Source organism: Corythoichthys intestinalis, chromosome 22 (assembly GCF_030265065.1).
Source record: "Corythoichthys intestinalis isolate RoL2023-P3 chromosome 22, ASM3026506v1, whole genome shotgun sequence".
In the NCBI taxonomy this organism is placed as follows: Eukaryota; Metazoa; Chordata; class Actinopteri; order Syngnathiformes; family Syngnathidae; genus Corythoichthys; species Corythoichthys intestinalis.
In genome coordinates this window covers 24389331-24402932 of record NC_080416.1, presented here as the reverse complement: position 1 = coordinate 24402932, position 13602 = coordinate 24389331, and the positions used below count along the sequence as shown (strand labels likewise).

Here is a 13602-nt window from a genome sequence, read left to right as displayed (position 1 = left end):
TAATGAATTCTTATGACAGATGTCATTAAGTGTCGTCCGGAAAATTATGACAGTCTTATGACACAGCTGTCAAAAAAAGTGTTACCTCATTTTTAATTTAATTTTACAATACCGTTTGTCCATTTTGAAAAAGAAGTTACAGTGGTACCCCTACATACGAATTTAATTCGTTCCACGACCTGCTTTGTAAGTCGAAATGGTCATATGTCGAGCGGGATTTTCCCATAAGAATATTTTATAATTCAATTTATTCATACAAAATGAAGATAATATTGTAATGACGTGAACTACTTTTAAGGAGGGAAAAGTCTTAGAAAATATTGGAAGAGCGGGTTATTAGAAACCACTATTGAGAATATACTTATGGTATTAATACACCATTGAAAAATGTTCTGCTTTTTCCTTTGATTACCTAGTAGGCATGTGCCGGTATGAGATTCTGACGGTATGATAACCTTAAGCCAAAATATCACGGTATTACAGTCAGTGTTGTTAGAATATAACGGCGTTACTAACAGCATTATTTTCTTCAGTAGTGAGTAATCTAATTAATTCCTTTTCTCATCTTGGCAACGCCGTTACCGTTACTGCGGCGGGAAAGGCGTGCGTTATTATGCGTTGCGATGTTGGTTGACAGACGCGAGAAAAGTCAGAAAAAGACGGACTCACGGAGACGAGAGAGCAGAGCAGGAGTGGGGAAGAGGCAAGGGAGTTTGACGCCGTTGCAAACGCGATGCTACTATGCTAGCTGGCTCCAATAATACCTGACTGTAGCCGATAGCCTACAAACTACGCCCACATAATGCTTCGGTAGATATCACATATTTACAGAGCTAGATGCAAATGACAGACACGTCGGCAAAGGATGCGTTAGTAAACAGGCGCCATCTTAAAGCAGTAGACTTCTCAAGAAGGCTCTGTTGTAGAGAACCTTCCAAGCGAACCTAAGTAACTTTTTATCTAATATACTCCTAAATCGGCAAAACTTAATTTAAATCTATCTTTAAATGATGAAACAGTTTTAAAACTCACACGTCGAAAATAGACAGAAGGGAACTAATGCAATAAAGGGAGCAATTTTAACAACTTTAACGGTTGATTCACAGCATTAAATGACTTCCACACAAAGCAAAGGTTACTATCTAGTTATCGCAATATCCGCAATACCCCTGTGTCTAGTTAAGTTTAGGGTAAAGAATTGGCTAGGGCCAATTGTCCCAAAAACCCTGTAAACTTCACATTGTGTGACCTGTTTTTTTTTTTTTTTTTTTTTTTTTTTTTTAGACCAAAAAAAACATCAAAATTATCACCAGTTACTTTGCCAAGTGACTAATTACTCTTACATTCAGGTAACTGAGTTATTAGCGCAATTACTTTTTGGGGGAAGTAATTTGTAACTGTAATTAATTACTTTTTAAAAGTAAGATTAACAACACTCTTTACAGTATTGCAATTACAGCTATAAAATGTGTTACTTTGAGATATCTGGGTTAAAAAAAAGAAAAACAAATACCAAAAAAAATCTACATTTAACAGGATTCTTATTTTTCAAAACACATTAGCAAATTGGAACATAAGTATAATGTTAAGTTAGAATTAAAAAAAAAAAAAAAAAAAAAAAAAAAAAGGATTCAAAATTTAAATAAATGCTGTCCTGTAGGTGAGCCCATAGGCGGAGTTTGATTTTTGGGGCAGGGGGGGCACAACATGTTATGACCCCGAAATTAAGTGTCAGCAATAAAATTAACTGACAAGAATATTATCTAAATAACAACTTAAAAATGAGCATTTTTTTGTTTCCAATCATTCTTGAGGGGAATTCCAAATCAGGCTGTTTAGGCTATACTTTTCGCCAAGATTGTCATACATTGAATATGGTATGCCCACCGGTGTCGTGCCAATGTAGTTACCCCAGTCAAAAATTGTATCCCCTGGGTGGAGCCACAGCGCTGCACTGATTTGCTTGATTTGCGTGTTTTGGTGATGTAGTTATCTACGAGGTTTTAAAACATGGCACATCCATAAAAAAAAAAAAAAAAAAAAAAACACACTATTTTTACATACGTACTGAACATAAAAAATGCAATGTTTCACTGTTTTACTTGTAGAACGACCTAATATTGTTATTACTGTAATTCAAGTCCTGTATGGAGTTTCTCCAGTTTAATAAACGTTGAAGTCCTCGTAGGATGACGTAATATTGTTATTACTGTAATTCAAGTCCTGTATGGAGTTTCTCCAGTTTAATAAACGGTGATGTCCAAAATGTATAACTGTGGTTCTTTTCTGGCTTCACTTAATTGTTTAAGTTAACGTAACTCATAAGTAATGTGTGTGTGTGTGCGCTCCTGCTGCCAAGGGACACAATTTTTGACGGAGGTAACTACATTGGCAAGACACCGGTGGTGGCTCTGTTGTACAATTAGTGTCTTTAGTAGCGCAAATTCAAACTCCGCTCACCATTTGACGGTGGCCTCTAGCGTTTCATGGTGCACATTTTCAATCTTTGGTTCTTGCTCAGTAGTTGTTGTCCCTTTTTGAAAGCTTAGGTTTGAAAAAAAAAATGTATTGTGTATCTTGCTTCTTCAGCCCTGGGTGGTTTTGGCTAAGCAAAGCAAATGACCGTCTAAGGTGTAGTCACATGATCTGTTCGAAAAATATTTTAGCCCATTATAAAAATCTTTTTTTTTTTTTGTTCATTTCATTCATTTTTGTTGTTTGTTTTATTGCTTTATAGCTTTTATAGACAATATTTTACAAGAAAATTCTCAATTTTAATATCATATAGTGTATAGGGAAGTCAATTACATGCAATGACCATTTTAGTGAGCCTAAACCCACAGCTACAGCTCATAATAATTCAAAATAATTGAATTATTGTCCATAAAAAACATGTATGTATGACTTGTATCATGTTGACATTATACACACACTCTCTTTGTCAACACAGACAGTTGCCAGAGAAAAAAACACAACGTTGTACCATCGCTAGACACACTAACCATGCTGAAGTTAACTCTCGTAGCTGGTGGGAAGCATTCATGACAGTGTTTACTAACCTTTAATTTTGTATGAATGCGAAATCATATTGGAGGTATTGCCTTCTCGGCAGCCACCCTCCGTAAACATGTTTTATATGTCGGTTGGCGCTCCTCTAAGCCGTGGTCGTCTGTAACTTTTCTTTAGCCGAAGTATTCCCATACCAGCGATTTCGTTTTCTTCGATTGGGGAAAAAAGTTCAGGAGTTTCACCTCCTCCAGCTATCGTGTAGCACAGCTGACTCACTGACACTGAGCAACAACTGGTGGGGGAGGGTTGAGCCTTGCAGCTGCAAACGAGCGATTTTCCCCTGCATTTTTGGACGTAAAAAATAGCTAATACCGTCGGGACGGTATGACGGGAATTTTTTGTGGTTTTGAAACCGTGACGTTTTCATACCACAGTATACCTTGAAACCGGTAATCGGCATATGTCTATTTCCTTTCCTTTCCTTTTTCTTCTTCCGTAGCTACTACGGTCTCACCGTGTGGTTCCCAGACATGATCAAGTACATCCAGAAGCAGGAGTACGAGTCACGCACCAAAACTTACAGCAAGGAGCGCGTGGAGCACGTCACCTTCAACTTCACGCTGGAGAACCAGGTGCATCGCCAAGGCTACTACTTCAACGACAAGTAAGAAGTTTTTTACTCTCAACACTTGACAATAGACTTCCCAGATTTGCAGATATTTGACATATTTCAGGTTCCTCAACCTGAAGATGAAGTCTATGGTATTTGAAGACTCAGTGTTTGAGGAGTGTTACTTCGAGGACATCACATCCACGCACACCGTCTTCCGCAACTGCACCTTCATCGCTACCTTGTTTTATAACACAGGTACGCCGTCCACACCTTAAGAGCCGCTGTAGTCATGGAGCCGTGTGTTGTTGGTAGCTTGGGCAACGGCGTTGCCGAGCTGCCGCTGTGGACAAAGATAGCTTTCTTGATGGCGTCAGACAGCAAGCCTAACTCATAAAACGAGGGATTATCATGAATCAATATAAAGGATAATAATAGCATGTGCAGTAATCCATAGTTAAGATGAAGTAAGTAAGTCATTTAACACCTTGCCTGTCATACACACATCTGATATACTGTATAATATTATAAAAATGCATTTACATGAAGCACTTGATGCCTGAATTAACATTTAACATATTTACATCAAAAGGCATTGGGGAAATAAAACAGCATTGTACTTAAAAATAAACATAATAATAATCATAAATTATCGATCTATAACCTTTTGGGATACAAACATAAGCGGATTTTAAGTTGCAAAGCGGGGCTTCCCAAACGAGGGCCCGCGGGCCAGATACGGCCCCCCTCCACATTTGGTCCGGCCCCCTGAACAATACCAGAGAGCATTTTGATTTTCTTTTTTTTTCTCAATAGTGCTATTTATTTCTTGGCCTTTTTCTGTGAAGAACCCAGAGAGGGTTATTTGGTTATTATCTATTTAATTAGTAGTGTTATTATTATATTATATTATATTATATTATATTATATTATATTATATTATATTATATTATATTATATTATTATTTTTATTTTATTTACTTTTGTCGATTTAATTAATAGTGTTATTATTATATTATATTATATTATATTATATTATATTATATTATATTATATTATATTATATTATATTTACTTTTGTCTATTTAATTAATAGTGTTGTTATTATATTATATTATATTATATTATATTATATTATATTATATTATATTATATTATATTATATTATATTATATTATATTATATTATATTATATTATTTACTTTTGTTCTGTGAAGAATCCAGAAGGGGTTATTTGATTGTGGCTTTCTGAAAAACAATACATTTTTACATTTAGGCACTCCTGCAATCGTCACACTTTTTCTGTTACAAACCGACCCCAGCCCCTCATCAGAGAAGGGAAAAGTTATGTGGCCCTCACAGGAAAAAGTTTGGCAACCCCTGAAAAAATGTAAAGCAATAAAACTGCAACAAAAATGAATGAAATGAACAACAACAAAAAATTTATAATGGCGTCAAAATTATTTTTTGAACAGATCATGTGAATAGCACCTTAGACAGTCATTTGGTTTGCATATAATTTCCCCTCCAAAATTATGGGAGGGCAATTTTATTTTTCAAATGATTTTTTTCTTTGATTGAAAATTTTTTTTTTTTTTGATTGAAGCAACCTTTTTGGGATGGAATGATTCAGACACAAATGTCTTACTCATAATATGGCCCAAACACAAAAAGGATTGCTTCAGTCCAAAAAAACTTTTTGAATGAAAAATTAAGTGTTCAAATGCAAAATTTTCAATCTCAAATAATATTTCGCATTCAAAAACGTTTTCTATGATTGATTAAAGTGATTTTTCTTTTTGAAAATATATATTTTTTTGAAGCAACTTATCTTTTGATTGAATAACACAAAAACGTCCTAGCCAAAATGTGGCCTAAACACAAATCAACATTACTTCAATCAAAGAAGTTGCTTCAATCCCCCCAAAAATTCAATCAAGGAAAAATTGCTTTCACATGCACTGTTTTGAGTCTCAAATTTATTTTTGCATTCAAACACTTTTTTTTTTTGATTGAAGCGACTTTTTTTTAAAAATTGAAAATATATATTTTGATTGAAGCAACTTTTTTTTTTTATTGAAGCCATTTTTTTTTTGATTGAATAATAAAGACACAAATCTACCTTCATATGGCTCCGCCCAGAGGATAAATTTTTTGACTGGGGTAACTACATTGGCACGACACCGGCGGGCGTACCATATTCAATGTTTGACAATCTTGGCGAAAAGCATTGCCTAAGCAGCCTGATTAAAAATTCCCCTCAAGAATGATGGGAAACAAAAAACGCTCATTGTCAACGTATTATTATAAATATTCTTGTAAGTTAATTTTACTGCTGACACTGCGTTTCGGGGTCATCAACATGTTGTGCCCCCCCTGCCCAAAAAGTCAAACTCCGCCTATGGCTACAAAGTATCGCGATACATCACCATTTTGATATATTGCCACACCCCTGATAAAGACCATGTTCTACAAATCGTAATTATTTTTTTTTTCAATTATTGATTATTATGATGAAAAAGTTATCCTTTGTTGATTGTATCTAATCTCTAGTCTTAATAAAAGCACGCTCACCCTAACGTGTAACACATGTCTGCATCAGACTTTTTCAAGTACAGATTTGTGGACTCCAAGTTGGTGAACAGCACCTTCCTGCACAACAAGGAAGGCTGCATTCTGGACTTCAGCGACGACTTCAACAACGCCTACATGATCTACTTCGTCAACTTCCTGGGAACGCTGGCTGTGTTGCCCGGCAACATCGTGTCGGCTCTTCTCATGGACAAAATCGGACGCTTGAGGATGCTGGGTACAATCCACGTCGTCTACACTATGCCGTGCAGTGAATTAACTCTTAAATTACCATTAATGGAAATAACGTTTTATATCACAGCGGGGTCCAGCGTCATCTCGTGCGTCAGCTGCTTCTTCTTGATGTTCGGAAACACCGAATCGGGCATGATCGCTCTCTTGTGCCTCTTTGGCGGAATCAGCATCGCCTCCTGGAACGCTCTGGATGTCATCACCGTCGAGCTTTACCCGTCTGATAAACGGTGAGTAATAAACACCTGAAATGGTCACTAGATTCTGGAATATCTTGATGTTTTTCCGCATTAGAAAATAAGAATAAATAAATAAGAATAGTGATGCTAGTTGATGATCGCTTTGCACAGAATGCAGAAGCTACCATCTACAGTGCTGCTCGAAAGTTTGTGAACCCCACAGCGATGGTCAGATTTTTTGTAAAAAAAACTAAAATAACCTTATTAAATGTTAAGTTATACCCAAATCCACAATACTGGCATTCCAAATAATGGACTGAAACAAAAGAAATAGTTATATTGTCATTCTTTATTTAACAAAAGTGGTTGATTTAAGAAAAACTCAGATATCATGTGTGCAAAAGTATGTGAACCCCTTCAGTTAATAGGATATTGCGCCTCCTTTTGCAGAGATTACCTCAACCAAACGGTTTCTGTAGTGACTAATCAGCCTCTCACATCTACTTTGGGGGATTTTTGCCCATTCTTCCTTGCAGAACGCAGTCAGTTGAGAGAGGTTTGATGGGCGTCTGGCATGGACTGCTCGCTTCAGGTCCCGCCACAGCATTTCAATGGGATTTAGGTCAGGACTTTGACTGGGCCAGTCCAGAACACGAATCTTCTTCTTTTTCAGCCATTCCTTGGTTGTATTGCTGGAATGCTTTGGATCTAGTGCTGCAACGATTAATCGATTTACTCGAGTATTCGATTAGAAAAAAATATTCGAATTAAATTTTGTTGCTTCGAGTATTCGTTGAATTAAAGTGGCGTTGTAATGGTTTGTTTTGAAAGTGTTTGCATTTAGTTTTATTGATGAGGGTGGATACACTGCCCTCTGGTCTGCCTCTTTTCACATGGCTGAATCCAACTGCTCCCCGTTAAGACCAATGTAAGCTAAGTTTTTGTTTGAGCTAATGTTTTTAATATATTCTTAATTTAGTTTATAGGTATATTTAGCCGGTTTTTGTGGGAATATGTGTCCGAACCATTTTTAAGAGGATTGTAAAAAAAAAAAAAAAAAACTAGCATTTAAGCTAGCGGACTTTTTCTGTGTAAGTTAGCCAATTGTTCTTTTGTTGTACATACATCCTCATTTAAAAAAATAAATAAAAAATTGATATCGTTTGAGGCTCAGCTCTGGTATTTTAAATGTTCATGTTCCTTATCCGATTACTCGATTAATCGAACTAACTAGTCCATCGATTAATCGACTACTAAAATATTCGATAGCTGCAGCCCTATTTGGATCATTATCATGTTGCATGATCCACCTTCTGCCAAGCTTTAACTTCAAAACAGATGGCGTCAGGTTATGTTCTAGGATTTGACAATATTCCTCAGAATTCATGATTCCCTGGACTATGTGGAGTTGTCCAGGTCCTGAGGATGAAAAGCAAGCCCAGATCTTGACATTCCCACCTCCATGCTTCACTGTTGGGAGAAGGTTCTTTTGGTGGTATGCAGTGTTGACTTTTCGCCAGACATGGCGGTTTTGGTTGTGACCAAACAGTTCAATTTTGCACCTACATCAGTTGATGAAAACTCTTTTTAATTTAGTCTCGACAACACAACTGTTAAAAAAACAAAAAAAAACTACTGAATTGATTGATTAGGAAATCAGGTTGAAATAATAGAAAATTCCAAAATGTTGAGGGGGTTCACAAACTTTTGAGCAGCACTGTATGTTATTCTGTTTTTTTTAATTCTTCTTCTCTTTAATCTTATACTATCTACTCCGTTCCAACCTCAACATACTCCAGAAATTAATGTCACGTGGGCATATCACAAGTCAACAAAAGATTCCTGAAAAAAATGACAACGATTAGTCATTCAGTCTACACCAGTGCTTAATTTGTAAATCATAAGGTGCCGGAACGCAAAGTACATATGACAGCGCAGGGATAACGGCACGCGGACCGGTCCCGGAATATATTGTAATAGCCCGACTGGGGAAATAGAAAGGAGAGGAGTGAATGATGGCTTCCTTCACTTTATTGCGGCAACAGTTAAATAACAAATAACAAAAATATCAGTGGACTGCTGCAACATGCGACCGCCAACTTCGCTCTCACGCCGCACTCTTCTCCTCACTTCCCGCTACGTCACCACTCTGCTCTCCGATGGCCCCTTCACGGGCCCGCACGCAGTTACGGACATTACAATATGCAGAAAATGGTGCTGAAAACAAAACGCAAATGCCCACTTCCCATGCGGTGGGACTTTCCTTTTTTTCTTTCTTTCCTATGTGCTTTTCTGACTTGTTTTGAACCATCTTCCTTCTTTTTGAAAAAAGACAGTAAATGCAACTGTCTTTTTCGCATGTTGAAATACCGTTTGATCCTGGCTGCTTGCTGCCAAGATGCCGCAAATTTCAATTTTTTTTCATGTCAGGGGCATGAATTGTCGGTCCAGCTTTTCAGTGCATCAACAAATCTCCGACTCTTTCAAATGACATTAAATTTTTATAAACAAGATGCAATTCTTGGGATTTGTTGTGTAAATTAATTTATGCATATTATTATTTTATTTTATGCTGTAATGTCCGTAACTGTGTGCAATATTCTGATATAATGTTTTCCGAGGCACTCTGAAGTGCACGCAACGTTACTGTTGTGTTGGTCACGTGATGCAGGAGTGCGATAGAAAGGCACAGACTCAATCTATCGCTCCGCACAGCCTGCCGAGAGCCCCAAGCTGTGTTCGTACTGTTAGCTCCATGTGTTAATAAAGAAACAAAGTTGTCAGCACGTCGTGTGTTCGATACCTTTGTCAACAAAAAGCTCATAACAAGACACTATGCATGATCCATTTAAGAGACGCTGGGACTGGAGGGCTGTGACTAGTAGTAGGCGAGGGGGAGATGAGCGAGAAGCAAAAGTTAACGGTCGAATGGAGCGGCAGTCTGCTATTGATTTGGTTGCTTTCTTATTGTTGCCACAATAAAGTGGAGAAAGTCATCAACGCCTCCTCTCCTTCTTTCCCCCCATTCGGGGCTATTACAATACATTTTTTAAAACAATTTTTAAATTATTATTATTTTCTATACACGAAAGGTGCCGGATCTGCCAAAATAGGTCCCGGAATACAGGGAGGCCCAAATCAGATCGGAATTTGTTCCGGGATGTTCCGGCCCAAATTAACCCCTAATCTACACACTACACTACACTTGAGTTTTAAAGGCTTTGGTGAGTCGGGCTGAGGTCCGGAAGAAGGGTGTGGATTATTGTCTGTTGGACATAAGGATTCGGGCGTTACTGTTGTCAAGGCAACGAGAGTTAAGGATTTTGCCATCCTCAGCACCACGTGAGTGCTGAGTGTTCACTTCTCGGTCGTGTGCTCCTCCGTATCAGATGTTCCTTGTGGCAAGACAAGATGTCCCGCCATTTGTTCTGGACTGTCCAGAAGACAGTCGGGATTTGCGGGATTTGCTGGAGCAGACGTGGGCTTGTAGATGTCCTGCCTATCACCTGCTTGTCAGCGTCAACCTAGCTCAGTCAGCTCCATGACGTACACGTTGGGCTTCTGTGGTCAGAAGGCGCCCTGTGTCTGTTATGCCCTTATATGCACGTTGTCTTGGCGCTGCAAATTCTAATCATTTCAAGTCCAACTGTTTATAATATTGAATATATTCTGCTTGTTTTTCTTAAACTATGATATAAATGCTATTTATTTTATATTGGGTTTGTAAGAGTAATACAAACAGTCAAACAGTAAATACAAGAAAAGCTACTATTTCCTTCATGCTAGAAGTTACATTTAGTGTGTGATGATCACTCAGCACAGACCTTTAAAAGCTAAAGCAACATGGCATATCTAGCCAAGATAAGAAAACAAAACTTACCAAGCAGCACCTGACATGTGTTTCACAAAAGCCTAAAGAACAGGGGTTAATTTGATTTTGGCCTCCCTGTGTTCCGGGACTTATTTGGGCAGATCCTGCACCTCTCGTGTGACACAAAAAAAAAAAAAACGTTGGAAATTTGCAGCATCTGGGAAGCAAGCAGCCAGGATCAAACGGTATTTCAACATCTTAAAAAGATAGTTGCATTCACTGTCTTTTTTAAAAAAGAAGGAAGATGGTTCAGAACGAGTCAGAAAAGCAACAACCGGCGATGAGGGCAGCTGCAGAGATCATGCCAATGGGCAGCAGCAGCTAGCCAGGTTCACAGACAGCCAGCCAAGCCGGGGCAGGAGACTGCTACCGTGGTGGCAGCTGGTCAGGTTCAGCGCCACCCAGAGTGGGGGCCAGCTACAGCGCCAGCAGTCAGCCAGGTGGAACACCAACAGCCGGAGCAACAGGCCAGTACCCTGGCATCAGCTAGACTGGTAGAGAAGCCGGAGCAAAAGGCGGGGACCGTGACATCAGCTCACTTACAGGAAGATTCAGAAAGTGAGGAGAGCGCACTGAGCGGAGAATGTAGGACATCAAGCGACAGGTGAGGGATGGGATGCACGACTGTTTGGACAGCAGCTCAGCAAAGCTTGCGTGTTGTTTTCAGCACCATTTTCTGCGTATGTTCCGGGACCTGTGCCCGTCTCGTCATCTCTGCGCTTTCATATGTACTTAGCGTTCCGGCACCTTATGATTTACAAATTAAGCACTACTGAAGCGGACACACACTTATTCACCGTCCAGTAAGTAAACGTGTATGTGGGGCGGTGGAGGAGGGGCGCAGCACGTCACATGAGTGACACAACCAAACACTCCTCTGATGTGTGCTAACTACACATGAAACAAGAAAATGTTCCACATTTTGAACTTATGACGGAAACTATGGACGATTTTCATCTCATTCTCATCTCATCAGATGAAAACTGGCACCTGTCTTGTTATGTGTTTTGTCTCCCAAGACACGTTTTTAGCTCGTCACCTTCATGTCTAAATCAACTGGACGTCTAGCGCCATCCATGGCAATGAAACATCCAAACTTAAACTAAAATCGTTTGTTGTCCTTCTCAGGACCACGGCATTCGGCTTCCTCAACGCTTTGTGCAAACTGGCGGCCGTACTGGGCATCAGCATCTTCCAGTCCTTCGTGGGCATCACCAAGGCCGTGCCCATCCTCTTCGCAGCCGGCGCGCTGGCCGCAGGTAGCTTTCTGGCCACAAAGCTGCCCGAAACCCGAGGCCAGGTGTTGCAGTAGGAAGTGGCCTGTTATAAACTCTGCATCACCATTTTCCGGGAACCCCAAAATCCTCCTCGATGTGGATGACATCATCTCCTTCAAGGGGACGCGTATCGACCTGTGGGGTCTCCCATTTGTTTTATGGTGCGGGCCAGTACGTGTGTTTTGCATGGGGGTGTGTGTGAAAGAAAACTTGCGTCATTCCACAACTTTTTCTTAAACCGGAATACAGCCAATTGGTTCTGAAGAGCAGAATGTACTGAGAGTAGACAGTTTACATCATTACAAAAAAAAAAACACACATCAGCTCAGCAGCTCAGGTGAGCGCTTTCATTCTACGTTTTAGACTTGCTCAAAATGGCAATTTTAGTTGAAAATGGCTAGTGTTTGAAATAAAAGGACGGCCATTTTGGGTGAAAGCAGCGTTTTTAAGCAAAGAATTTCCAACTGAATGTCCTCACCTGCTTCAGTTATTTTTCATACACTCCTCATAAGCATATACAGGATCAAAAGAGACATTGCAGAGTCATGCGTAACTATTAAGGCACAAAAGGTGAGAAAATTGTTCACCGTGTGTATAGTTTTTAACCCGTTCACTGCCATTGAGGGCGATAGACGTCAACCTATTTTGAATGGAAAGAATGCTGTGGTAACTTGATAACAGATTAGCCTCTCTTTCTCAAATTTGCAGGGGTAGCAAATATGGCGATGCTTTGAATTTGGTTTCTCGGGTGAAACCTGCAATCTCGTTTACTATACTCAGAGGGGGGTAGAATAGCCAAAAGTTTCACTCAAGTAAGATTAGTGTTACTTCAAGCCAAATTATATTACTAAAGTAAAAGTAGTCATAAAATAATGTACTCAAGTACAAGTTAAATAGTATTTGGTGAAAAGAAAACGCAATAAGTAACATTGTGAGTAACTGCTTATGATGTTTGATTTTCATTTTTTTTCTAAACAATGTTTTTTTTTTCCACAGCACAAAGTTATCTATATGACCTGTCATTATTATACTGTAAAATAATCCATTACATAACCACATTAAGTCGGAGAAAGTTTTTTTTTTTTTTAATCATAAATTAGAATATAATAGGAAGGGTTTTGTGAAAAACACCCGCTAACTGTGATGGACGCCCAATCTATTTAGACAGGAAAGGGCTGGCAGTGATCTTCTATCACAGTCGAAGGCAGTGAACGGGCTGAGAAAAATTGACTGTTCGTCCACATTTAAGAGAAATAAGCGTACAAAAAAATAACATCTGAAGCGTATTTTTTATCAAGTTTGACATTTTTTTTTGTTGACTTTGAAAAAAGAAGTTTAAAAAAATAGGCAACTCAATTCACCGAGCAATTGTGACGCATGTTCGTGTCGTGTTGTCTGACATGTTTGGACGTCTTTTCTGTGCCGGCCGTTTGTGTCTTTAAAAGCGCCACAGATAGCGTTTTTTTTTTTTTTTTTTTGCATCGTCCAATGACGATGGCGACGACGTCGGTTTGTTGCTTGCCGTGACTGTTCTTGAGTGGGGTTTTTTCATTGGTGAAACAAACGTATCATGTGCTCGGAAAGTGGTGAACCTGTGCTCCTCGTTTGAGTCGGTTTATTCTTTTTCTTTTATTATATTTTGAATATATTTTTAAAAATAATCTTTTTTTTTTTTAAATCATGTTTTAATTCATTTAAAACATGTTTTGAATGTTCAATTTTACAAATTTGTTTAGAATTTTTAAAAACCTCGAATACATTTTAAATTGATTCTAAACAATATGAAAAGGAAACTTTTTCATGTTTTGAATGTATAAATATATTTCAAAATAT

General features: G+C 38.5%; 1 protein-coding gene across 1 annotated transcript in view; it reads left to right on the top strand.

The window, feature by feature from the left end:
• Positions 1 to 12733, top strand: part of LOC130910767 (synaptic vesicle glycoprotein 2A-like) — a 34964-nt gene extending 22231 nt beyond the window's left edge. Inside the window, exons 9-13 of the mRNA XM_057828321.1 lie at positions 3509 to 3673; positions 3744 to 3877; positions 6222 to 6428; positions 6513 to 6672; positions 11621 to 12733. Coding sequence (XP_057684304.1) covers positions 3509 to 3673; positions 3744 to 3877; positions 6222 to 6428; positions 6513 to 6672; positions 11621 to 11804 — 850 coding nt within the window. The 3' untranslated portion in view covers positions 11805 to 12733. The remainder of the gene's footprint in view (positions 1 to 3508; positions 3674 to 3743; positions 3878 to 6221; positions 6429 to 6512; positions 6673 to 11620) is intronic.
• The last annotated feature ends 869 nt before the right edge of the window (positions 12734 to 13602 follow it).